The sequence below is a fragment of the Opisthocomus hoazin genome, chromosome 4 (assembly GCF_030867145.1).
Source record: "Opisthocomus hoazin isolate bOpiHoa1 chromosome 4, bOpiHoa1.hap1, whole genome shotgun sequence".
Classification (NCBI taxonomy): Eukaryota; Metazoa; Chordata; class Aves; order Opisthocomiformes; family Opisthocomidae; genus Opisthocomus; species Opisthocomus hoazin.
In genome coordinates this window covers 48,848,419-48,874,613 of record NC_134417.1, presented here as the reverse complement: position 1 = coordinate 48,874,613, position 26,195 = coordinate 48,848,419, and the positions used below count along the sequence as shown (strand labels likewise).

At 43.4% G+C, this 26,195-nt stretch overlaps 1 protein-coding gene across 2 annotated transcripts in view; it reads left to right on the top strand.

Annotated features, from left to right (window-relative positions):
• The first annotated feature begins 3,603 nt into the window (after nt 1-3,603).
• Nucleotides 3,604-26,195, top strand: part of TGFBR2 (transforming growth factor beta receptor 2) — a 62,903-nt gene continuing 40,311 nt past the window's right edge. Inside the window, exons 1-2 of one of the 2 annotated variants that reach the window (XM_075418968.1) lie at nt 3,604-3,666; nt 4,140-4,370. In XM_075418968.1, the coding sequence (XP_075275083.1) occupies nt 4,277-4,370 (94 nt within the window). In that variant the 5' untranslated portion in view covers nt 3,604-3,666; nt 4,140-4,276. Of the gene's footprint in view, nt 3,667-4,139; nt 4,371-6,378; nt 6,415-26,195 lie in introns of those variants that run through there. The other variant, XM_009938048.2, reaches the window with a different exon arrangement.

Genomic DNA, 26,195 nt, shown 5'->3' with positions numbered 1-26,195 from the left:
ATGATGCACAAGATGGGCAGGGCGTTTATCAAGAATGCTGAAAGGCCAATGTTCCATGTCAAGCACACTCAATTCAAAAATTCGCAGGCAGATACCAGCTTTGTGAACAGAGCTCTTCAGGGAATGGAAGACTTTGGTTGCAAACAATACAGGGCTACAAAATTTTACTTTGATTTGAACCAAAATGCCAAAATTTCCCTGAAAATAAACCTCTTCCTTCGCTGCAGTGAAATCGAAGTGGTTCATGTTGCTCCCATGTTTTGTTTGTATATATAACATGGAGAGAACAAAAAAATTTCAAAACTAATTGGCTGCTTCAAAATGAAAACCGATCTGTATCATACCAAAAAGGTCAAAATGGGAAGTATCAACTTTTCAAAGCAGATTTCCTATTTTTCTTTTGAAAGCAGTTACGACAAAACTTACTCGGAGTCATGAATGTTTTTATTTGGGTCAAACTACTCATTCCAGTTATGTCATTAATAGTTTTGTCAAGACAGTACCACCGTACTATGTACGCCGTTGCCTTGTTTCATTCGAAACACAAATCACAGACAGTAATTCCAACGATTGCCATCGGTAAAGCATCTTGTAGCTTACTTTATATGATGTATACAATTCAAATAACATTTTCTTTAGGAATTGTGTCATCTAACATCAGATACCTAAAAAGTAGATGTCTGGGCTAATTATGCTCTCTGTCGTCAGCTCATATGTCTAGAGGTTTTTAAAATATGTAGAGTCCTCACCAGCAGCCGTTCTGTTCACCCAGACTTTGTCCTCCATCCTGTGGTCCTTGAATCTGATCTGGGACTAACCCACTACAGTCAAACAAATGAGACCGCTCCTTCAGGTGGCAGGAAAGGTGCTAGGTTGTCTCAGCCCTCTCCTGGAACCTCACTCCAAGGCTAACTTTTAGACAGCTAGAGTAAGGTGAGATGTCTTCACTTTATGTATGTCAGCTTTATATAGGCATGCACATTACTCTGTGTTAATGCAGCCATATAGGCCTTCTTTAATTCTGAGTTAGAGGATCTGGGAAGTGGCTTGTTGTGGGATTCTTAGCAACACTGGAGCTAACAAACTAATCAAAATAACAGCTTTACTGGGCACCGCAGCAGTTTTTGGCTGTGGGTAGAATGATCTGGGGTTAAAAGTGTATGTTGCGTACAGTGAAACAACAGTTTTTAGTAAAAATGCAAGTTTTGTGGAAGCTTGAAAGTGTTCTTCGTATGAGAATAACATTGTAGTTTGCATGCGATTTTGATGGAAATAGATACTGCAAGCTGAGAAATGGCTGGAATACCGAAGGGAGATAATTTTTACTCAGTAGTTTTTATGGACTGTTTTAAAAAGCTGTACCTAAATCTGCAGCAAAAAGCACTTAGCTTGTCTTCACTAGGAGGCCCTGAGCTACAAGAGGTACTAGCTTGTTTGTGTTCTGGGTATCTCTTTTTAAGGCTCAGAAAGAAAACACAATATTCAGTGCTTCAATATTATGCCTCTCTGAGCAGTGAACTGAAATCAGCTCACCCTTCCTTACCCTGTCAGGCTGGAGTTAATTATTTACAGCTTTAATATGCGGCTCTTCAAAGTGAGCTCTTTCCTACCTCAGTCAGGCTGAGGTTAAATATTCACAGTTTCGACCTAGAAGTGAGTTATAAACTGCCATCTGCAAAAAGGGAACTGGGAACTATGAACAAGGAAATGGAAAGAAATGACCAGCTTAGTCTTGTTTTATGTGTTTTGATTGTCCAGGAAATCCTGATTAAGCTGCATTTGGGCCCTGACAGGGAACCTGACAGTAGTCAGAAAGGCAGGATGTGAGCTTTTGTTAATAAGCCTGTCTGGGACAAATCTGTGAACCGAATTGGGGTTTACTTCAACTTCAACGTGGACTTTCGGTGACAAAGTTACTCCTCCACTGAGGATATCCAGGTAACTTGTACTCCTTCCACCCCAAAACCTTCTAGTAGCATCTACCACTCTCACAGGCTCTCTGAACACCCAAAGCGCAGCTGTAGCACAGTCCTCACTGCTTGATGTGTCTGCGGAAATGAAAACAACGCTTATATGGAAATACCAGACTTCTGAAATCCACTTCTAGTAGACTCCTCACTGGGCAGCAGGCACCGTGTCACCTCACATGAGAGAGAAGGCCTGTGGTGCCAGGGTGCAGAGGGATGTGATGCTGGGGACCTGAGTACAGCCCTCCCCGAGGCCTCCATCTCCCGCAAGCCCCTCTCCTACTCCTAGACCCCGTGTGAGAGAGGCTGGCCAGAAGGTGCCCATGGAGGAGGAGAGCCATGGCACCCGTGTGAGGGAGAGAGATGCACGAGAGGCAGAGGCCGAGTCACGCCTGAGTTGCGACAGGTTTGAACAGTAACATTAAATCTGTATTTAATGGCTTTTAAGCTTCTTTTCATATGGGAAGTTAGTCACCAAAAACTAACTGGAGAATTTAGTATGCACAGCCAACTTTCTAAGCAAACAGCAACCCTTTGGCACCTGCAGCTTGACAGCTACAAGGAGAGAGAGCGGTGTGTACAGCATACAGTATGTACTGCTGGGGGGTGAGAAACGCTTTCGTTTAGGTGGATTACTGAAAACACAGCCTGCTTCTACCACAGAGCTGGTTCACAGGAACTGATAAGAACACCCCAGCCTGTGCGCAAAGGGGAGTCCAACATTTTTCTTACTTCTGGAAGATGACAACTGTGTTTGAGTAAATCTTGACTGTATTTAAAGGGTGTGGGGGTGAGGAAAATACTCTTGGAGAGGTTTATGAGAATTTGCACCATAAATGGGGACTGCATTGTGAAAATATGCATTTAGGGAGTTTTTAAAACTAAATTTACATAAAATCACAATGAGATTTTTTATGTCTGTTATAGGCCAATTAAATGCATTATGCAAACATTCCCAAATTCATACAGAGCTGCTCTGGGTCATTCAGAACATGATTACCTATATTGCCCCTGAGGGCTTAGCCCTTTTTCTGAAATACCCAGACCTGTATCTCTGACTAGTGCTGTAACCGAGACAACGGTGAGTCACCAACATTTGAGCAGAGACCCTCAAATTATCCCCATGTGCATCGGTTTAGCTTTCAATCAATGCCCAGCATTTAACTCGGAGAGGAAGAAAGACGCTGTGACCCAAAAATGGGTCTTGAAAAAACAGCTGGCTGTGTGATGGCTGGATTTACACCAGCAGAGAGCTCAGGCCTTATTCATGTTGAGAGTCTAATGCTTCTGTCTGGGCCATGCAAAGCTGGCATCACCAGGGTGCTCCCACTCCCTGAACCCTGTGTGCAATTTCTGCCTGCTGGAGAAGGCAAAATCTCTGGTAAAAGCTAAACCGGCTTCGGAGAGGGGCAGAGAAGAACTTTATCTGTGTCACATATGCAGCGTTTTGGATCAAGCAGTGCACGTCGAGCCCATCGGGGAGCAAAATGCGAAAAAAAAACAGAGGCAGGTGACAAGCTGTCCCACTCAGTTTCACCATCTGCAAGCTGAGGGCCCAGCCAGTCCGTGTGAACGTTTCCTGTTACTCCCCTGCCTTCAGCCTCCCCTGCCCCCCGCTTCGGTTCATCGGGGGGTGACGTCCCTCGGTCCGACACCGGCCCTGCCGAAGGGGGAAGCAGCCTGCAGCGGCGCCGGCGAGGTGAGGGACGCAGATGCAAGCAGGGACTCTGGGAAGCCCCCGCGCCCCGAATGGCAGGGCTGGGCCCTCCTCAGCTCGCGGGGAGAAGGAGCTGTCGGAGCTGGCGCTTTCCCGCCGACCCCGAGCCCCCTCGCAAGCCAGGCCGCGGCCCCGGGGGCCGTGAGCGGTCCCCGTCCGGGGCGGGAGGGAGGGAAGGGAGGCAGGCGCAGGGATCCCGGCTGCACGTCGGGACCGGCCCCGGGGCGCTGGCGGTGGGAGAGCCGGACCTGAGAGGGGCTGGCCTCTGGCAGATGATTGACACCAAACTGGGTGAGGTTTCATGTTTAAAAAAAAAAAAAAGAAAAGAAAAGAAAGAAAAAGGGCGAGCGCAGGGGAGGGGATGGCTGTGGGAAGGGGGAGAAGGAACTACTGTAAGAGTAAGAAAGTCCTGCCCAGCTGTTTGCGAAGTTTAAGATTTCCTGTTTCCCCTGCAGCGCCGGAGTGAAGTTTTTCAGTGAGTCACCCGCAGCCCCGAGCAGCGGAGCGGAGCGGCGCAGCCCGCTCCCCCGCCGCCCCGCCAGCCCCGCCACCGCCGCGGCCTCCCCCGCTGCCCGGCCGCCCCGGCTCCGCGATGACTCCCCGGCCGCCGAGGAGCCTGCGGCGGCCGCCCCTGCACGTTCCCCTCTGGCTCCTCCTGGGCAGCTGGGTCCCCGCGCTGCTTCGGGGTAAGTGCGCGCCGGCCCCGCCGCTCCCGCTTGACAGCCGCCGGGGCCGGGGGCAGGAGCGGGGCGGGGGGGACGCGGTCGCTGAGAAAGTTTTGAGGCTGGAAACGTTTCGGGAGGGGTGAGCGCGTCTGTGTGTTGCCCTGCCGGAAAGTAAGGGCTGGGGATCTGGGGGTGTCGCGGCAAAAAAAATGAGAGGAATTGGCAGGAAACGCGGCAGGGTCTGCTCCGGCGGAGGAGCCCGGGGAGGGCGGCTCGGCAGCTGACGGCTCTCCCCGGGGGGAGCGGCAGCCGGGCCCTGCAGCTGCTGCGGCAGCTCCCGCACCTGGTGCGGGCCGCACCGTGGGCCCGGGGCGGGGGAGCAGCCGGCCGCGGCCCGCGCCTCCCGCCCCCCTCGGCGCAGGACCCGGCCCCCGGCCCGGCTTTTGCGGTGCCCTGGGGCCGGGGAGCGGCTCGCCCTGCGGGGAGAGGGGCTGAGGGTGCTCCGGGGTGGCTGCGTGGCCTGAGCCGGTGCGTGCGGCGCTGAGAGCTGGGGGCCGTGCGTGGCCGCGGGGCTCCCTGCCGTGGGGGTCGGCGGCTGCTTGCCGAAAGGGTTGGTTTGCGTGCGGGTGTCTGCCCGCGGCGGAGCTCGGCCGTAGCTGCGAGCGGTTGGGCCGGAGCAGCGGTCAGTCACTCCTGCGGCGCTTGGTGCTGGTGGTGTTTGATGCGCTGCTTGTGACAGTTTGCATCCCTTGCTCCGTTTCCACCAAGACGTCCTTAGACGGGTTTTGGAGGCTGTGGCTTGCAGTATTCTGCGTCGGATAATTTGGAATGCGCCAAGAGCTTAAAGCGCTGCTGCAGAAACAAGGTCCTTGCCCCGAGAAGCTTTCTGACCTACCAGTACTAACCCAGACACGTGAACTAACATCTGCAACTGCAAAGTTGGGCCCTAAATCATACTGCAGTGCAACCGGTGAACCTGAAAAGAGAGCATCAGGTTGCAGCGCAACTACAGCTGGAACAGTTTTGAACAATTAAGTAGATTTCTGAGAGGCACGCCTAGTTCTAGCCTTCAGGTAAGGTGTGCAGACACCTGAGCTTCCACAAACTTTGCTCTGTGCCCTCTGATTCTCCTTTGTGGTCCATTCGTGGTCAATAATGATCTCCAAATTGTTGCTAATGCATGGTAACATAAACTACATAGCTCTTGTATAGCTACTGCCAATAGCTATGTACAGTAAGAATAACTTCATGCTTCGTTAATAATCCTGTCAAAGTCAACTGGTTTTACGTACCTGCGAAGTTACTCATGGATGCTTAAGGCAGATGAAAAGATCTGCTTAAGAATAAGACACTAGGGTGTCCCAGGGCTCAATATCATATTATTTTAAATGTGGGGTGTGTAGCTTGTTGTTGATTTTGATATATATTTTTATTATTTCTGGTTAATATAAATCATACTCAGCTAGTGATGGCCTTTATTTTGACCCCAGCCCCAAATGTTTTGCAGATTGCCATCACAAAAAGCTTTAAATGAAAAAGCTCCACTTTTGTTAATCTTGTGTTATTTATTATTATGCTTTTTTTTTCATTCAAGCAGTATAGACAGTCTCAAACTAAAGGTAGATTTTTTTTTTTTTTAAATGGCATGTCTTAAAAATTTATTCTTCTTTATTGTCCAGTGGGGAAAAAACGTATATAGATTGGTCACAATTCAGTATTTTTTGTACTTATCTTTGTCTACACCCTACAATAACTAAAACTAAGTAAACCTGTTGTCACGTAATCTATCCCATAGCTCCAAAAGTTGTTTTAATAATCACCATAGGATTCCGTTGTGTGTATAACAGGAAGAGTTGGTCAGAAAACAACAGTTCCATGGGAGCAGAAAGTGTGAAGTTTGGCTACGGGTTGTTATGTGGCATCAAAGTGAAAACTAGAGATGCCAAATGTTTGGGGGAAATCAAAACAGAAAAAATAGCTAGTTATTTTTTAATAATCAATAGGTCAGCAGTTCGGTGAGGATGAGGCAGGAGAGATGCCAGTCTCAGGAGAGCTCACTTCCCAGGTATGTCTGCTAACCAGCTGGCACTTCTTGGTGAAAAGGTTAATAAAGCCCCACTTAAAATTTCATTTCAACATTCTTCACAGCAAAATATTAGACAGGAATGGGACATTCCCATAAAGATTCTGGACAAAACCACAAATTTGTGAGCAGGTCCGATAGGAGCTATCTACTTTGTGTACTGCACACAAGTAACTGAATTTTTTTCCATGGAGTAAAGGGACAAGGTGTGATTTTTTTGAATTATTTTGAATGCTATATTGAGCATTTAATCAATAAATGGCAGCGCAAACCAGCAGTTGTCCACATAAGAAGTCAACGCTGCTATGTCCAAGTAAATAGGAATCTGTAATTTATCTTGGGGGGTATCAAAACCAGAAATTTGTTCTTTGGAATAATCAGTGTAATAATTGTTCATTTCTGAATGTCAGGAATTTAATTTCTCCATTCAGCCAAACTCTACTTGCATTATTGTCTCCTTATTTTTTAAAAGCCATATGATAGTCAATTAATTTATGGTAACTAAATCAAATTTAGAGCTTCATATAATTGCAAGAGGGAAGTATGAAAACAAACAACTTCATAACATGGTGGAACATGTTTGTAACACGATCAAATCTAAAATGCATTCCTGCCCCCCATTAAAACTGGCAGATTTCCAGTTATTTCAGGAAGAAAGTAGGAATAGAACTGAGGTATTATTACATTTTCTTCTGTTTATAGGGTATGCTTGAAGTCTAGGACTTTATACCTGAGACTTTGAAAATCACTTCTATTTAATTGCTATTTTGAGCTCCTTGGCATTAACATGCTTTTATAATATTCAGGTGGTGAATTCCATCTAGAAATGGTTTCTATTAAAAAATGATGAGCCAGATCTTAAGCTGCTGCAAATGAATATAGTTCTATTAGCATCAGTAGAGTCGCACAGGCTTATAGCATATGTTTCCTGAAACAGTTCCAAAAGTAATTTCAAAAAAAGGATAATGGAATATTCAGATTTTTCCATATTCATAATATTTTTTCACTTATATCTTATAAACATTTACTATTATATGACCTACATTTAGCCAAACAGCATTGCTTCAAAAAAATACTCCTTTCTGGGATGAATTGTTACAATTTCAAAGATGCAGCGTGCTATAATGGTGGCTGATAAAAGTTGTCATTGTGACAAGGTTAATTCTGAACTTAGGAGCAAAGATGGTATCGGGCTTTTACCAGAAGCAAGATTCTTTATGGTTTGTTTTTTGGGTTTGTTTGATTTGGTTTGTTGTTTTTTTGGGGATGGTTAGGACTAGGCTTTTAGAAAGGAGTTGCTCTTTTGAGGCAAGAAAAAAGAGTGTAATATCACTGTAGCACCAGTTGTTGGAGTTTCCCGTGCTTATATTTCCTCTGCAGGATATTTTAAAGATTATATTTTTGCGGTTGTGGCATAGGAAATTTTTTTTTCTCACTAATGTATGTCTGTGCTACATGCACTTCGCTAGCATCCACCTTGTATCACTGTCACTCCTCTGACCTCAGAAGAGCTGTGCCTCACTTATGGTATAGTAAGAATGAGCAAAACCGAGTGGTTGGACACAATTTGTTACTCTCTTGGATTTTGCATAACAGGGTGCATTTGTGTCAGCTAGGTATGAAATATGTCACTAGTGCAATGGCGGATTTTGATCTGAAAGTGATCCGTGCAGCCTCCACACTGGCTGGCATGGCTCCGGGTGAGTGTTGGTGGCACAGTGAAAGTCAGGGCTTCCAGCCACCTTTGTGGCCCCATGGTCTTGGGATCAGCAGGAGGGAGGTGAATCGCTACAGTCCTGGTCTGCCCGTGGTCCCCACAGACCATCTGGCACCTGGTGAGCAGAGGAACGAAGCGGTGTCCAGAGGCGAGCTGGAGACCAGCAGTGCAGTGTCTCCTTTGTCACGTAAGAGACCTTTGACTCAGGGAAAGTTAGCAGGTAGGCACATTCCAGGGACATCAGCTAGTTTGTATTGCTAGTGCATTGCAAACTCAGTAAAATGGACTAAGGTATCTACCAGTTCTCTGGAGGTGTTGGAGAGTACAAGGGATTGCCAGCATGGAGGAGTGGAGAGCCAAGCCTGTTAAGAAAATGAAGGTTGGCTGAGTCCTAGTTTAAGAGATTTAGTGCAAGGTTTCAGTTTACTTAATAGTCAAAGTCTTAATAGTTAAGGTCTTTAGCCTTAATTTTGTTGGAGTTAGAGGGTTTTTGTCAGTTTTTTACTATAGGATAATAGGAACTGTTTTTTAAACTCTTATAGTCAAGAATAAAATAAAAGGTGACAACAAAATGCTTGTACTTTTTTATGAACTATAGTTCTGCAAGGTTGAAATAGACCAAAATAAATTAGAAAGAATATGTCTTGGTTTTGACAGACTAGTTAGAAGTCCTTTTGAAGTTTAACTTCACTGGCAGGTGGAAGTGATAAGAGTTGTATGAAAAAACAGTGGAGAAACTTCTTATTACATGGGATAGATTGCTTTTATAGCAAGGAGTGGGCATACACGGTGGGGCAGGGCATTGCTGTTAAGGCAAATGCCACTGATCTGTATGCTACTGTACACAATGAGTTGATACTAAATATTTGTGAGATTGGTTTGTCAGTGACCCAGCTAGGTCTTCAATGGCTTTTTTTCATTGTATGTCTTCATTCTAACATAAAGACAGAGCAGCAGCACTGGTATTGGTTGAGTGCAACTATTTATATCCTACTGCCTAAAAGAACACAGCTTTAGTTAGTGTAAGATGTTTAGGGTAAGATACGTAGAGAGAGCAAAATACTTCAAACACCATCCAGTGATGAAAAACTCATCCAAAGTAGGAGTTAGAACTCACATATCTCACCAGGAGTAGCTTAATTCTATTTCTGCTGGTGACAGCATGCCGTCATTTGTTTGTATCCATTAACTTCTAAGGATTTAAGCAGAATTTAAGCATGTATTCAGGGGTCTGCCCTGCAGTCCATATGGATTCCTGAGTCAGGGACTGATGTCCAATTGTTTACATTGCTGCGAAGTTTAGCGACTGTTTCAGATTTTAAGAAACAATAACATTAGCAGTGGCAGGAGAAATACTAGCTGCCGGTTTGTCTACGTTTGTGCATTTTTTGAAAATATGCCATTTCCTTGCTCTTCCTCTTGTGCTGAATGCTACTGCCATTGTTACAGCTGGAACTAGCTGTCCTTTCTTCATATGGGTTTTAAAGCCTTTTCACCTCTGGGAAGATTGTCTGGGGAAAGAGTAGTTTTCCTTTGCTCAAACAACTGGTATTTAGCAAGAACTTCCTGCTGGCATTCATCCCTGAGTTACTCTGGTTAGAATTAGAGCTGGTTGAGAGTTTTTGACACTGTTTTTCATGGGAAAATGCTGATTTGTCAAAACTGAAACAATTTGTGGAAATGTACCAGTTTCCATTAAACTTTCATCAGGAAACCTTTTTTTATTTCCCCTAGTCCACGATTGAATTTCTGATATAGAAAGAGAGAGAAAAAGAAATCATTGTTAATCAATAATTAAAATAATCACTAGTTGAGGACAGAAAAAAGACAGGATCAAGTGCCTGGTCTGACTCATAGAATGCACATTTGGATCTGGAGCTCCCCCTATCAGCTCTCCCCAGGATACTGGAGGGCTGTCACTCTTGTCATGGATGCGTGCACAAACACCCCCACACCCACCACTTCAAATGATTTTGGTTTCACTCTGGTTGTGAATATGAAAATGTATAAAATGTTACATCACTTTGTGGGGCAGGAAAAACATTTTCCTGACAGTGTTTTTTAGGCTGACCTGTGTTCATTTGCCATGTGTTCATTTTCTCCTTGTTGGGTGGGAATGACAGTGCTCTGAATGACTGGTGTCTGCTGGTCTTTGTTTCATAACATAGTAACAAGCTGTATTCAGAAATCTCTGTCATGTAGAGGAACCACAATTTTTATTATAAACAGTCCTGATAGTCTGATTCCAGTTCTCCACTCGCCCGGAGTAGTATTTTGGCAAAAATTCAACTGAAATTAATAGATTTCAGGAACAGATCGAGGAGTCTGCTTCCTCACACTTAAAGCATCCTTCGGTTTACAACCCAGCAGATATATCACTACAATGACACCTAGGGTTAACACTGTGCCTTAGAAACCGTAATCTCAAACAAGGGGTATTAGAAAGCTGTCTTCTATTTCTTACATATGTCCTGTTTGTACCCAAGGATTTCGGCCCACGCTCTCAAAAGAGCTGTTGCCCTGCTCCGTGAGTAACATTTGAGGTTTTAAGGTAAAAAAGAAAGATTTACCAAGCAGCCAAAGCCATAAGCTTAGCCAGTGATTTGAAAGTCACACCATGTACTTTCTGGTTTGTTTATAGTCACCAGTAATACAAAGCTTGAAAGATAGCCTCTGCCCTCTGTGCGGTTGATCGGTTCCTCCAAAACATTGCATTGGTATACCTGTGGGCTTCATTTAAGTCAGCGTTTAAACTAAGTTAAAAAAATGGGTCTATGCAGAAGACACGAGAAAATCCATCTTGTGTTCCCAAGGTCGTGGTGGCTCTGTCAGGGCTTAGAGACTTCCTTCTGTTAGAAATGCAAGTGAATTTGAACAGTGCATACTCAGAGAGCAGCAGGAAGGTTTCACAGTCTTACTCCTCAGAGCAACATTTTCCAAGTAAAGAACCAAGCGTGGTTCTTACGTGCCTGGGGCACTTTAATGGGCCTCTTTAAAAACTAGCATTGTGCAAGTGGAACGCGTGCAGGGCCAGACTGTCAGCTGGCATAAATCAGCTTTACTTTGTTGAAGGCAAGGAACCTGCCCTGATTTATACCAGCTGAGAATCTAGCCATGGAATAAATAATAGGCCACTGTATGTTATGAGGCTGTAATTCCCTCGAAGAGGCTTTTGTGATAGCAGTCTTACAGGAGTCAGAGTGATCCAGTTCTCTTTCTTGGAGCAAAAGAGTAATTTGACTGCAGTATTTTGAAGTCCTCAGAACCTTAGGAAGGAGAGATTTCAGGCAGTTGAGGGAAGGAAAATGTTTCCAAACTTCTTGTAATGTATCATTAAGGATTTTTTCCCAGGAAGAATCATGGGAGGAGAATTTGGGAGGCTGAAGATTAATTGATTGGGGGTAGGTAGTCCCCAAAAAAAGAGAAATGTGTAAGAGGGATGATTTCTCATCGAGACCAGGCCTTTCCTTTGAAAGCACTCACGCACATTTCCCAAGCGGTATGAAAACTGAAGCTCTGTCATCACTAATAAGCTGCCAGTGCTGGTGTAAGTAATAAGAAAGCAAAGTGGAGAATGGGAAATAAGAACTAATAAGGGCAAACTTCTCCTCTGAATGTGGATGCGGGTTTTAATTTTGTTGAAGGTTTCACCCACAAGGGTCGCAAGTGAGCTAGTACTCATTTTATTGACTTAAAAAGAAAAGGGGGTTCAGTTAGATTTTCCAGGAGTTAACTTGTAGTTCTCCTGAGCCTAGATATTTTAGATGCCAGATGCAGGTGAGCCACCTCCCTCCGGTTTTAATCCTGCTGTGGATTCTTCAGCCTGGAATGGGAGTAAGCACATCACGTGTATACAGCACCTGTTGGCACGGTTAGGTGGTGCCTGGGGCTTCTGGATGATAATGTGGTAATTTTGTAGATTTCATCTCACTAAATAATATAAGTACGTTTTTTAATGTTGCTGTACAAGAGGGTGAACTTAGAAACAGACCACAGATGATTACTAATGGCTTATCACTTCTGGGTGTTTTCAGGGAAGGCACAAGAAGCAACTGTCCGGGACTCTCTTGTTTCTTGAGATGCTGATCTGGTCTGATCCTTGAGATCTCACTAACAGCTCAGATTCTGTAGACAAATCACTGTATAAAGCTGTAGAACAGCAGTGGTTTTGATAACAGGGCTATAATACTTAGGCAACAGTTGAAGAAAGGTCTTTGTGCTCAAAGGGAGCCAAAATTTCTTACCATTTTTACTGCTGTCCTGTTTTTAGTGTTACCTGGCTGTCCTGACTAACTTCCATACGCTTTGTGGCTGGAGCAAACCTGAAGTCATAGTTACATCAGGACTTACCATACCTCATGCACTTAGAGTGCTCCAGGACAGTAGTGTGTGTGAATAACTTCTGTCCATTGAAGTGCATGCTTGGGGAAATATGGTAGATGTAACTAGGCTTTTTTCCCTTTCCATTTTTTTTTCTCCTACTGTCTAGTCTCATAAAATATTCCTTCATTAGATAGTATCCACTGTGCAATTTCAGGCCAATGCTAAAGGGAGGACAGAAGCTACATGTTAGTTTATTTCACTTCAATTCACTGTAAAGCTAGTAATTAACACGGAGTAGCACTTCTCTGTTATGCCGAGCAAGACGTTACGTAGGGTCCTTTTTTTTACCTTTTACCCTAAAATGATAAAAATATACGCAAATAAGGATGTGTCTTTTTCATTATGTTATCAATAGTGATAAGATGGAACAACAATACAATCACATGTGGGGGTTCAGCATCTGACTAGTACTGAGTTGCTTCCAGAGTTCACATGATGGTTGGTCGCTTCCTGCTCTCAGGATGCTCCCCCCTCAGCTCCATAGCTATCTTACACTTTCCTCTGATATGCCTGGATAGTGACTCCAGGGTGTCCCATTCTTCTCGAGAAACTCATAGAAAGGGTGCAGGAACAAAGAAGTAAATCTTTGTGTCTTTCGCTAATGGGAAGAATTTAATGATGTTTTGAACAGCACAGATTTGTCAATCTGTGATCAGGAACCCATGAAGATTTCAAGAAAAGAGCTGCCATATGCAGGTGGTGGTTGATCCTTTATTTCCTTTGGCTGGTTCTTCCTGCGAGCATGCAGCAATTACCATTCTCATTTGTCTCCTGCGTGCAAGGAGATCTGTACTTCTGCAGTGACTGTGCTGTGGCAGCTGGCCAGCTGCCCTGCTGTGTACCTTCTACCTCCCCACAGTTCCCATTACCGATTTTCACGGTTGCATTGCCTCCTTTTCCTGCAGTGGTTAGCGCCTTTGCCTAGAAAGTGGGAGGCCCATGGTCATGCCACTCCTCAGCCTGAGAGTATCTAAACTCCATCAATGATGGGCTCTGAGAGGAAGGATGCTTGCTGGCTGAGACTGGGCAGAGCTGTACGGGCGGCACTCTGCAGAGAAAGGGTTGACGTGTGCGGGTGGTCTCCTGAAGCATGTCAGAAGAGAAGAAAGCCTGTTCCCTGATGGATTCATTCATTATTTCAGCCCCTGCAGGGTGACTGATATTCTCTCCAGGGAGTTCACAGCACAACAAAGAGAGACTTTACATACAGGATCTTTTTTTGTTTTTTTTTAAACTGAAAACAACCGTTTCTCATCCTCATGAAAAGATCAGAGAGGACCATGTAATAGTCATGACTTTGTAAGCCTCTTTATTGAAGCTTTCACAAAATAACTAGGTCAGCGATACGTGCTTCTGGGCTATTGAATTTCCCCTCTTCCCCGCAGTCTGTTCTTCTGTTTCCTCACCCAACTTTACCACAAGGGAATGCCTGAAGTCAAAAATCTGGGAAGCTGATCCTTTTATTGCATTTGTAGTATTCTCATCTGGTACGTACAGTGCCAGGCCATCAGGCTTGCAAAGCTGGTGTAGCCCAAGTTTGCGTGTAAACAGCAATACCACATTGTCTGGTTGTAACTAAAGCCATATCTGCTCTCTCTTTGCCTCTAGATAATAGAAACAGGAAGATGTTCAGCAGGAAGACTGGCGAACTGTTCTGGAAAAGGGAATGCAACTAAAAAGTGTTTCTTTGTTTTTCTTTCTCCTTCAACTTGTTTTTCACACACTTCTTCTTACATTTTATACTTTTTCCTTGAAGTTTCTGCCTGTCTGGGAGCTTTGCTATTCCCATTCTTCCCTGAGGCCTCACTGGTACCGTGAATATTAGTGCAAAAAGAAGCAGCCTAGAGCTTCCCATATGTACATGTCCCTGCCTTTAATGTGTGTAAAGGAAGATTAAAATGTGATTCAGATTAAATCAGCAAAATCCAGTAACTTGGGATTCAGAACGAGGACCCAGGCATATGCCATGCAGATTCTGAGTTGTTTAAAAACTAGGTGCTTGACCCTAGAGGGAGGATTTCAAAGTATCTGTATTGGGCATGAAGACTCCTTCTATACGTGTTGGAAGGCTCATTCTTTTACATGGGAGGAGGCAAGACTTCTTGGTGACTTCTAACTGAGAACAGCTATTGCGTCTTGACCCATGGTTAAGGCAGTGAGCTGGGAAGAGAGAAGCTTGGTCTCGTTCTCTTAGTCACTGGAGAACCAAACTCAGACCTCCAGCTTCCCATGATTTCATCCATTGTATTGTTGATGCCACTGTTAAACTTCAGTACAGTTATTTGTATTAGCGTATCCACAGTTTTGACCAGTTCTGCTTAACATGTATAAAAAAAAAAATAATGCATTGACATATTAATTGCAGTTTCTATAGACAATTACAGAATGTATGAGAAAGTAACAGAGATTGTTTCAACGCTGGTCTGTGTGATTGGGAAACTGAGGTTCAAAGAGAGTAATAACCGCAGTTATTTCTCAATGGAAGTTCTGGATTAAAGCCCTCAGAGCATCCAGAAGTTCTCATCAGCCTCAAATACCCTGTCAAGTTCAGTAAGATACAGTTAGCACTTTTTTGTCCTCTGTTTTTCTCTGGTTAAGAGGCGGTGTGCTAGGAGCTGCCAGGGAACGGTGATGCGCAAGGAAGCTTTGGTAGCTTGCTTCAGTTTCACCATTTAAGACCTAACTCTTTCCTCAGTTGTCTACATATGTATTATTCACTGTTTAGCCAACTTGCACTTCCCCTAACTTGGCTTCTTCTGTTCTGATAACTTGTAGTATTATTGTCAGGCACATACCTACTGGTGGTTTCAAGTCAGCAACATATTGGCCTTCTCATGGGTGAAGGTGGGTAGCAAATGCTAGAAGTAAACCACTAATTTTTGAAGTATCTTATCCTTGAAAGTTAATGACAAGGCACGTTTACCACTATCGTAACCACACACCTAGAAATAGAAAACACTGACACCTGCCTTTCCAAGCTGTTGTGCAGCATGAGTAGTTAGCCTACCCATGCAATCATCACTCTTCCCTTTAAAAGGCGGATTTTATTGTAGGTTCCCATTTTGGGCTTTTGAAATGGAGGTGTGCATAGCTTTGACCAGAGCAGTAATTTCTACTCAACTTGTCCTTAGGCCTGCAGTGGGTTAGGAAGGAGGTGGTACTGTTTGTTTAGGGAACCATGCTGCCTCTTTAGCATTTTCAGATATGAGTTCAATGTTAAAGATTGCCTGCCTTTTGAAAATGACAGACTGTTGTGGTTTTGCACATATAAAGAATGAAAGAATTAGGAATAGTACCTACAGTTGCTAGTCCCTGGCTGGATACAGATTTGGTCAGGTATGCAGGCAGTTTACTATGCCTTAGTAAGTTATCACACATCACATAAACACCAGTAACTGGGAGCATTTGCCTCAAGGCAAATGTAAAGTAGTGCAGCCTGGCTAAATCTGCTCTGCTGGAATGCTAAACTGTGGGTAGGGTTGCTCACATGGAAGTTCACTACAGTTAGTTGATGGAGAATAAGGTGCTAACTTGGTGTTTTAGACTCTGCAGGGATGAGATTATGAAAGGTCAGCAAGCATCCGTTCCAACAAATGAAAGCTGTAGGTGAGCTAAATCACTCCAGAAACAGGGTGTGCGTTTGTAGCAAACAGGATAATTTCATTATTACAGCCCTGCCAAGGGATGTGATGGACTTCCCATTGAAAATCAAGACAGGGTTTCGCTTGTTCAGCATGTACCCAGAGAAATTAGGGCTTTGTAAAACTAGCTGAGTGGAATGATTTCACTTGTAGAAGGCGAGACTAGGAATATTATCCCAGCTTTTCCTGACGTAGAGGTCTTGTAACCTACAATTCTGTGATGCAGCAGGTTACCACCAAGAGGCTGGTATCACTCATCCCTCTCAGAATTAGGACTAGGATCTCTAGAAGTAGCAAGTAGTTAAGCTGCTCTGCTAACTAAACCCATGCAAGGATATTTGAAATATGCATGAGTTACAAAATTTTACATCCAAGGAAGGAAAAAAATGTCTCCATTCCTACGGAGCACTTTCCTCTGATACAACCTACACTATTACTGCATTTGGAAACCTCGGAGTTGTTGTGTTTTGTGAGAATACTTTTTAAAACATATTGTGCATACACGAGGGCAGTATTTGTGGAAAATGCTAGAATGACAGCTTCAGAGAATGAGCTGCCCATATCACTGAACAGTTCCACCAGAAACCATAACAAAGCATGCAACTGTCTCCTGAAGTCTAAAGGGATGCTGAGTGCTTCAGCTACTGTGGCCGTGTTATGCACAGCCTCCTCAATGAGTGCTGTTGAAATCGTATTTTCATGACATAATTATTAATCCACTTGGTATTTGATTAAAATGATCAAGACATTTCATAGAAGCTCTTAAGACATCCTGCAGACTATTGCTGATTTCTACAGTTGAGTAAGTGCCCTCCAGATGAAGGATGATGATGTGCTACGATCAATATCCAGAAACATGCAGTGACTCTAAACTGTTAAACATCAGATAGTATAATTTGACATAGCAGCACTCAGAAATCACAGATTAGCATCTGCTGAAGATCTTATCCTATTAAATTTAACTAATACATGTGACAGCAAACATCTTCTGTCCTGTGGTAGCAGGATGAGGAATGCTATGTTGTTGCGAGAAATGAACTGCACCGTTTAAAAGTTTATGATGTGTCATCATATTTTGCTTTTTGTAAAAGCTTTTTGTAGTTCTCAGTTGTTTGAAACAATTGTTGAAGTAATTGGATGAACTTTGAGATATTCAGATCAAAAAGAAGAGGCAATGGAAGGTTTGCTTCTAAGCTGCTGCTCGATACATTTGGTCTTGTGTTTCTGTTTTATCTCTTCCCAAGCTTTCTCCCCGAAATAATTCCTTCAATAGAAGCAATTGTTTTGTAGACACTTAAATCAGTTTATTTTTTGCACTATTTTTTCTAAACAAGCTTATCAGTGTGTATGCTGTATTGGAGTGCTGCTGGAAAATTATGATCTTGAGAATGACTTAAGATGCAGCTTGAAAACCTGAAATAGTGGGCTTACGGAAACAATGACCATATCAAGAGCAATTGGGAGAGAAAAACCCTGGAAATCCAACTCTGTGTACCTTTCACATTCTGAGTTTATTTACAATTTTATTCTGCCTCATCATAAACAAAGTGGAAGAGTTTGCAGTCCCTCACACATCTTCAGGCAGGTAGACTAAACATTTTAGACCAGCAAGTTCCTTCCCACCGAGCTGCATCTAATGCAGGAATGTCCTCACCTTACGCTGTAATGCCAGCCCTGCTGGGGGTTGGCTGCTGCAAGCAGTGAGTAATGTTGTATTGTTGTATGGAGTCAGAATTGTGGTATTCCTACACGCAGATTTTTTAGTGTCCCGGGCTAGTTTTTTTAATGTGGGGCCTTATCTGCTGGACCATGCACACATGCAGCAGAGACTGTCCTTAAAATACTAATTTTTATAGTATACTGAATGAATTCTTTGCGTGTGACTTAGAAATAACAGCAAAAATAAGGAACTTTAAGTGAACTTTCAAGGGATGTATTTAGGGATGAAACACCTATTTATTTCAGGATGGACAGATTTCACCCGTGGCTTTTATTTTCCTTTAAGCCCAGTAAAATTTCAGTCTCAAACAGAATGGCAAAGATAAGGACCTTTCAGTGAACTTTGCAAGGAATGTGTTTAGGGGTGAAACACCTTTTTATTTCAGAATGGACAGGTTTCACCCATGGCTTTTATTTTGCTTTAAAGCCCAGTAAAATTTCAGCCTGAAACAGAAATGAAGGAGCTGATTACTCTTTCCATTGTTTCGGCAGGATGGTGTTGCCAGCTACTGATTCAGTCTCAATGGAGGGAGTCATTTGCAAATGCGTTGAAAGAACAGCTAATACCTGGGAGATGTGTTAACAAGTTTACCTTTGGCAGACATAGGAGATGTTGCTTTGTTGGTAGAGTTACTTCTTCATCAAGAAATCCGATAATTCTCTAACAATGTGCCACAGCAGTAGGATTTCTACAACAGAAGTCAGCAAAAGAAAATTTTTTCTAAGGTTGAAGATCATTAGAAGTGTGTATTTTATGCATGTGCCCTTTTTTATACTCAGTGTATAAGTCCCATTAATGGTTGTGGAAGTTAGATGCATCTATCAAAAGAACATATCCCCAGGGTTTTAAATTCTGTTATTCTGCTTCTTTGCGTGTAACTTGACAAATACAACCATCCAAGCTACTGAGTTTGACAAGGATGTGTATTTTTCCCCTAATCCACTCAAAGTGATTCTACTCCCAAGGTGTTACATTGAATCTAACTTCCCTCTGATTTACTATTTTAGCTGAGCTGATGGATTATAAAAGAGAGTAATTTCTTTTTCATCCTGTTTTCCTGAATCTGTCACTCAAAACTTGCAGTGTGGGGACAGAACGGTTCATAAACACTGTTTTCCTGGAAGAAAATGGCTTCTCACATTAAAAAGGAGCTCTGAACAGAGCTTCCGCATAAACGTATTTGCCTGTCAGTGACTGACAGAGAAGCTTCTGTTTGTGTTAAGGCTGTGGACTTGTTAAATGGGATTTCTTATTGGAAACAGTTTTTCAGATAGACTAGGAAGGATGGGTTATATTCAGGTATAAACAAAGGAATTGCATAGAATTCTGTTTTACCAGAATCTGTATATTACAATGTAAACTAGTACCGTAGTAGGAGCATCCTTTGGTCAGGGGATGTGCCTTAACTCAAATTCCGGATCTCTCAAATATTCCTCAAGTTCAAATATTCTTCTTCGAAAAGTTAAGCAAAATGGGGTCTTTTATGCTCCTTTGTGGTCCTTTGTGCTCTCTTACTAAGACAATTAGTAAGTTCTCTTTTTATATTATGCTTAAACCAAAATCCCGAAGTCTTAAATTGTGACAACAAATTTTGTACCGTAAACACATCCTTGTTTTTCTTTCAGTTCCTTGTTTGCTTGTTTATAGCTGGGAGGGAGGGATAGTGGCAGTGAATGCACTTAAAAACATCTTACTAATACCCTCCTTTTATCTGGAAAAACAAATACTTATAAATCCCTCTGAATCATGTAACTGTGCAACGACTGCATGTTTGAAAGCACAGTTGTCTGATTAATCCATTTAAATGCTTATTTTGAATGGGCAGCCGTGAGTCTTTGTGTGCACATGGCTTCTCCCCATACTTACTGGTGTGTTATAAAATACCATAGAAATTCTAGTTTGGTTCGGTAGCAACCAGCATACACACATACATGTTTCTATTGTACAAGATAGACACTCTTCCCATGCAGAGCACATTGTTGATTAAGGTGGACTGAAGAGCTGTGGCTGAAGCCAGTTTGCTCGGTCACTTCCCATCCTGGCTGTATAGGTTGCTGAGATCATGCTTAAAGAATGTGCGGGTCCTAGTCAGAGGCACAAAGCACCCCCTAACTCATGGCTTGAACATGCTCCAGCAGTTGACACAAAAGGTGCACTTGTGAAGGGCTGGTACAGAGGTGCACTATGGAGTAGTGCATGGAAAAAGATCGAGGAACTTTAGTTTGAATTCCTCTGCCTAGGTAAAAATAAACCACTGAACAGCAGAACTGCAATTTACGTGCTCCAAACCATGTCATTGTACCTAAAATCTTTTTATGGCTTACTTATGCTATTTGTGTCCCTTGTGCTTTGTAACTATGAAGTATTTCCTACTTGTGAATGTGACACTTAAACTGATATTTGAAAAGATGCAGCCCATTCCAATTATTGTGTTACATATTGAGACTGCTTTTGGTTTTGGTTTTGTTTTGTTTTTTTTTTTTAATTACCAGACCTATTATTTAGGTTTTGCTTCGTTTGACTAAGGTTTTGTTCCTTGGTCCACAGGATCTTGCTTCCAGTTTACGGAAAATGAAGTGCAGTCAGAATCAGGTCCTCTGAAATCAGAAATGGGAATTAAAGTTCAGCAAAAGTTTCAGAACAAAAGCTGAAACTTGGGCAATACTTTTGTGTGGGTTTACAGAGCTTTTTCCCAGACTAGTGGAAGTTTCAGGTAAATGTTCATCAGACTTTTCCCCTGAAACAAAGCAGAATTAGGGTAACTGGCTGAATTTTATTTTTGTGTTCACGTTACAGATCTGCAGCAAAATCAGATGTTTCACTTTAGACAGAGGATATTTGTGCTTCATAGTACTATCTGTCCCATTTATATAGTCGTTTCTCATGAAAAAGTGTATTCTAAAAACAAGACTGCTGTGACTCCTTTAGCATCCTGTGAAGAGGAGACATCTGCGAGGTCTGTGTACTGAGGAAAGAGTCACAGAGAGTGATACCTGTCTTCTCACGCCTCCCATAAATGTTGTTAACTGACTTGAGATACCAAAAGTACTTTTTCTACACTTCAAAGTCAAAATAACCCCCTGTCTGCTTTCATAGTGGATTTAAACAGCTATAGGGCCTGTCCTGAGGTGCCTCTGCAAGTATTTCTGGTGAGAAACATCAATCCTTGGAGTGCTCCCCGAAGCGGCATAATCCATGTGGATGAGTCCTAGGCAGGTCCCATCTGCCTTTGCAGTGACGATTCCTGGCAGTAAAGAATAACTGCAGAGCCCTTGTCTCCTCTCCTGGAAGGGCTGTGACGTCCCCTGTCTCAGGGCAAGTGGCATTTGAAAGGAGACTGTGCTCAGGTTGGAGACAGCAGCAGACAGCCAGTCCCCCACGTCCCTGGCGCAGCGGGCAGCCTGACCTTGCCCCAGAAGTAACTGCATCCCTAGATCCACAGAGACTTTCCTCTACCCTCAGCAGTCCTGCTGCTGTTGAAGCCTGCAAGTTTTGCATTACGCTAGCTGTGGGTTCCCACTCCTCATACCACATTATTTATTGTGTTTGTGTACTCGGATAGCTGTCTAGACTGGAGAACTGTTCTGGGTCAAACTGGCCTTTCGGAGGGGGAGGGAGGTGTGGTAAGGTGTGGTCTGATCCCTCTGGGAGGGAGCAGAAAGTGCAAGGAGGGATGTGAACAAAAAAGACAGAGCAAGGGAGCAGGACTGCTGTTTTTTTGCAAACGGAAACTGTTTGTGCAGTTATTTTCTGTATGGCCTCACTAGAGAGAAAAGGAAAAGGGAAGATCTTTTGTGTTCACAGTGCTTAAAAAACAAATTAGTTGTTTTTCTTAAAATGAGCTGAGGACTTCTCCATGAGGCAGATAACTGTTGTTCTCAAAACATATGTTTCCTTACATCAGAAAGAACCAGCATTCAAAATAAGATGTCAGAAAAGGTGTGTGAGTGTGAAGGAGGCTCTGCAGTGGCATCCCCAAAGGAGGGATCCGCTGAGGGCTCTGGAAAGCTGTGTGTGGCAGGAGCCTTTCAAAAGGGAAGAAGGGTATGGCCTTATGCCTTCCAAAACCTGTCCAGAAAGTGTGTCGGTAGTTTTAAAGGGATATTACTAAAGCAAATAAAATGACAAAAAAAAAGCATGAAATGGCAAATACAGGAGTGATACTTTGTCTGGCTCACCAAGCAACCTAGCTGTATCAAAGGGAACTTGGGGGAGTCGGACGTAACTTTGAATTTCCTGTTTTGTGTGATTTGTCACAGTCCTAATGTCTGTGCTTCGTTTTCACTACTTTAAAAAGCAAACAAAAATCTCCCCCCAAACAAACATATTTCATGACCTTTCCTGGAGGTTCTTCTCTGAGACCAGAGAGAGGGTTTGCAAGTGCCTGCCGGTCTCCCAAGTGAACCAACAGTGTTGATGAACATCTGCTTGCCCGTATTAACTCTTCGGAAGGTACAGCAGCTGCTTTTAGGGATTATTTACACAGTTTCCTCTACATTTTAGTTATCTTAGTCTGCTCTTTTGAATACGCTAGAGTTCAGTGGACATGCAGTTAGCAAGAGTTTAACTGTAGCAGGAGCAAGAGTTGACTGTGGTTTCAGGAGAAAGATTTGGCTTTTTGCCACCTGAGTTGCTGCATGCTGCCAGTGTAGCGATTAGTCTTGAAATCATTAACATTTTTCGTTTGGAAGAGGTGATTTTCTGCGGTCTGTCTAACCTGCCTTATTCCTGTTGAAAATGCTGCAAATAGATGGTCACGTAACATGAAAGCTTTTTCCAAGTGCAGAATTCACACCGTTTGAGCTTATAGTTGATTTTAAAGTAATTCAGTAAACTACAACTTTGCGTGTGTTAATTCTCAATTCTGATGCTGGCTACACTTGTTCCTAATACAACCTATACTGAGATAAATCAGCTTTAAAAGGATTTGAAGATCCGCATGCAAAACTGTAAAACCTCCACCCCTTTAATCAGTTAAACTCATGTGATGGTGTGCGTATGCCAGGCCAGCGCTTAGTTACTTTAAGCCGTTCGGAAAGTTAAGCATGACAAGGCCATATACTAAACATGAGTAAAGCCCCGTAGGAGTGTCATTTGTGAGTGTTTGGCCAAGCAAGTATGTTACTATTTTTGATTTCTGTGTGGCTTTGGTTGTGAAGTGGTCTGTGGGAGTGGAGGGCAGGACTCCATCTGCACGGTGTGCCATGTGGCTGCCTGCTCTGGTGTCACAGTGGTGAGCTGGCGTGACACTTGTCTGTATAAGGGAGAAGTAGGAACTGTACCCATGCGCCCACCTACTCTGTCCATCACAGGTACCACAACTTCAATTCCCCATGGGAAGGACTGCAGGGTTTGGCAATACAGCATAGCTGGAAGCTCGTACCACTTTTGAAGTTAGCTTCTTTGCCCCCACTGTAGATCCTGATGTGTTCTGCTGCCCAGAAGTTTAGCAGAAGATGCAGTCACTTGCTGTATGATATAGACTTCAAAACTTCTCTGCCTTCCTCCCACTTGTCGCCTGTCCAGTGAGGATGCTCCTAAAAAGCAGACAAGATTTGTCTTTGCATTAAGCAGATATCACAAGACAGACACTTATGACTGCTTGTAAGTAATAAAGGGGTGCCTTTAGGTAAGCAGCACTGATACCTTAAGAATATGGTTCATTTTTTTGATGATCTCATGGATTTTTCCGTTTGTGTGTGACACTGAGCACATTCAGTAGCCTTGCAGATAAACTGGAGAGCCAGGATGTGTCTCTACAGAATAATTCATGGCTAATAGAAATATCTAGACCATAACGTTGTTAGAAGATGTCCTAAAGTACTGTTCCACCTGTCCTGGGTGGACTCCTGAATTTACCTTTTGGAAACTGGGAATTTAGTAAGGGCCGAATGACTCTCTAAGGTGGACATTCCTCATTTCTCTTGTAGTAAGAGAGATAAAAGGAAGAAGTTTAAACTAAGCTTTTGGAAGGAATATGTGCCTCTTTCAGGACAAATGATTCACCTTCCCCAACGCCATTATGAAGAATCAAGAGCCCTATTGTATTTTGAAGTAGGTTGTTGGTGGTGGTGTGACTGTTGAGGGGGCAGGAGTGGAGGGAAGCATGTTTCTATAAACAGGCTTTCTTAACTAGCTGAGGGGAGAGGTACGATGGATTCAGAAATGCCATTCAACCTACTTAGAAGATTCAGTTGCATGGTTTTGTTCTGGTGAGGCTCTGTAGCTGAGAGTGGAGGCACAGTTGTGTTTTTCTGAGTCAGAATTGTTCCTAATTGTGTATGTTTAAATGTTGGGGGTTTTGCCACAAAGACTCTTCTGTCGTGAAAAAATCTTTGCTTCCTTCTATGTCACAGAAATAGCTGTTTAATGCTTGAATGACTGCTGTCTATTTTTCAGAGCATGTAAGTTGGAAAAATAATATTTGTGCAAAGCTGAAGTGTTTATACTCTTTCAGCTCTGTTTCAAGTGAAGTAATGGCAGCTTTCACTGGGTAGGCAAGAACACAAAAGAAGGTGAAGTTGCAGGATATGCTTTTTAACGGACAGGTCAGAATTAGCTATGCAAATGTCAGTTCTGAACCATGAATCATGCCTATTCCAACAAAGCAGGAAAGCTGGTTTTCCTAATCTTGTGAACCAGGTGAGCATTGCTGTACTTCATACTCACTGTATATCTGAAGTCACAGAAGGAGTTAACCACCAAAGATAGCTTCCAGTAAATTCCAAAGTTAATGCATTATGCAGAGAAAGACCCTGTAGTCATAGCTGAATAAATTGGTCTTCGTGTTATATCACATAAGGTTCTCCAGTGCTGTGTGCTGTTTGCTGACTGTGTTACGGAGGCTGCGGGTTAAAGTCGGGAGAAGATGAAACGTCCCGTTGAGTGCCCTATGGGAAGCCATCATTTAGATTTTTTTTCAGCCTTTTTGCCTGGAGACAGTATTCTTTTGTTCTGCCTACCATGGAGTGCTAAACAGTGGCCAGAAAATGTGGAAGAGAGCAGCAAGTTAAAAATTTGCAGGTAAAAATCCATCTCATTATTCGAAGCATTATTTTTATTCCCTGTTTTCAGAAAGCATTCACACTTCTATTGTAAGTGCTGCGCTGGAATCTCCTCACACCTGCACTGATCTCAGTCAGGAGACACGGCAGCGAGCTCCCTTCTTAGGTGCGTTCGAGACAGTTCGCTGCCATGCCCTGTACTAGTGAGAAGAGCTCAGCCCATGATTAAAACTGCCAATGCTGGCTCATTTTGGAAACAGTGGATAAAAATAGCATTATTTTAGTGCTTGAAATACAAGAATGATTTTTATCTTCAAGATCTCCAGCTTAGTATGCTGTTCCCTCCCTTATTTTCTCCGATTGTGTCCCTCCCTCCCAGCTCCTGCCAGTTTTGATTCTGTTTCTGTGTCAGTGCCTGCAGCAATCCCTAAAGCAAAGTTTTGCCAGTTCCACTTGCTGTTAAAAGCCAGGCACTTCCACTGCTGAGATGAGTTAAACGAAGTTTTCTAACTCCTGCTCCTTTTCCTTTTGTCTTCTCCCTCTGCACATACCCTCTTCCTCTCCTTGCCTGCCGGTAGGCAGAAAATAGCAGTTTCACAGATTTCAGTGCAGTCCATCAGCGACCTTCCTGCTGTGCACCAGTTCTTCTGCTTTGGCCTTCCTTCAGCTGGGGGTGGCCAAACTACTTCTGGCTAGGTCTGCCTTGTCAGAACAGCTTCCCTAGTCTGCCCTCTTCTTTCCTGGCAGACTTCGTGGGTTTGGCTGAAGGGCAGGTTGTAGCCCACATAACCTGTTCAAAGGACTGTGGGCCCCAGCGAACCATTCTTTCCCCCATCTCATGGTGGCTGCTTTGTGATACGATAGGTTGCAGGGCTCCGTGTGTGTCTCATTGCATTAACAGTTGTGGTGTTGCCATCTGGTAGGTGTGAGTTGCATTTTTTTTCATATGATGGGCAAGAGCCGTTACATGATAGGGAGAAGCCATGACATGCATCTCCTCGAAGTACATCACAAAGAAGCGTGTTCATAAAAAGGAAGTTTATTTGGTCTTTATTCTTTGCAGAGACCTGACGAGGTTTGGTCGGGCAGGAAAGCAACACAAAGGTCCCAACCACTTTGCAAACCAAAGTGCAATTGGTACACTTAAAGGCATGTTTTTAAGCACTGACTAAGGCAGCTGTTGTGCTAGCTGAAGCTCAAAAGGAAGCCTAAGAGGTGAAACACCTTCTTGGGGAAAAAAGGGAGTAAGTTACTGGGGGAAGACCAGGGTGACTTCAGTGATCTGTGACTATGTACGA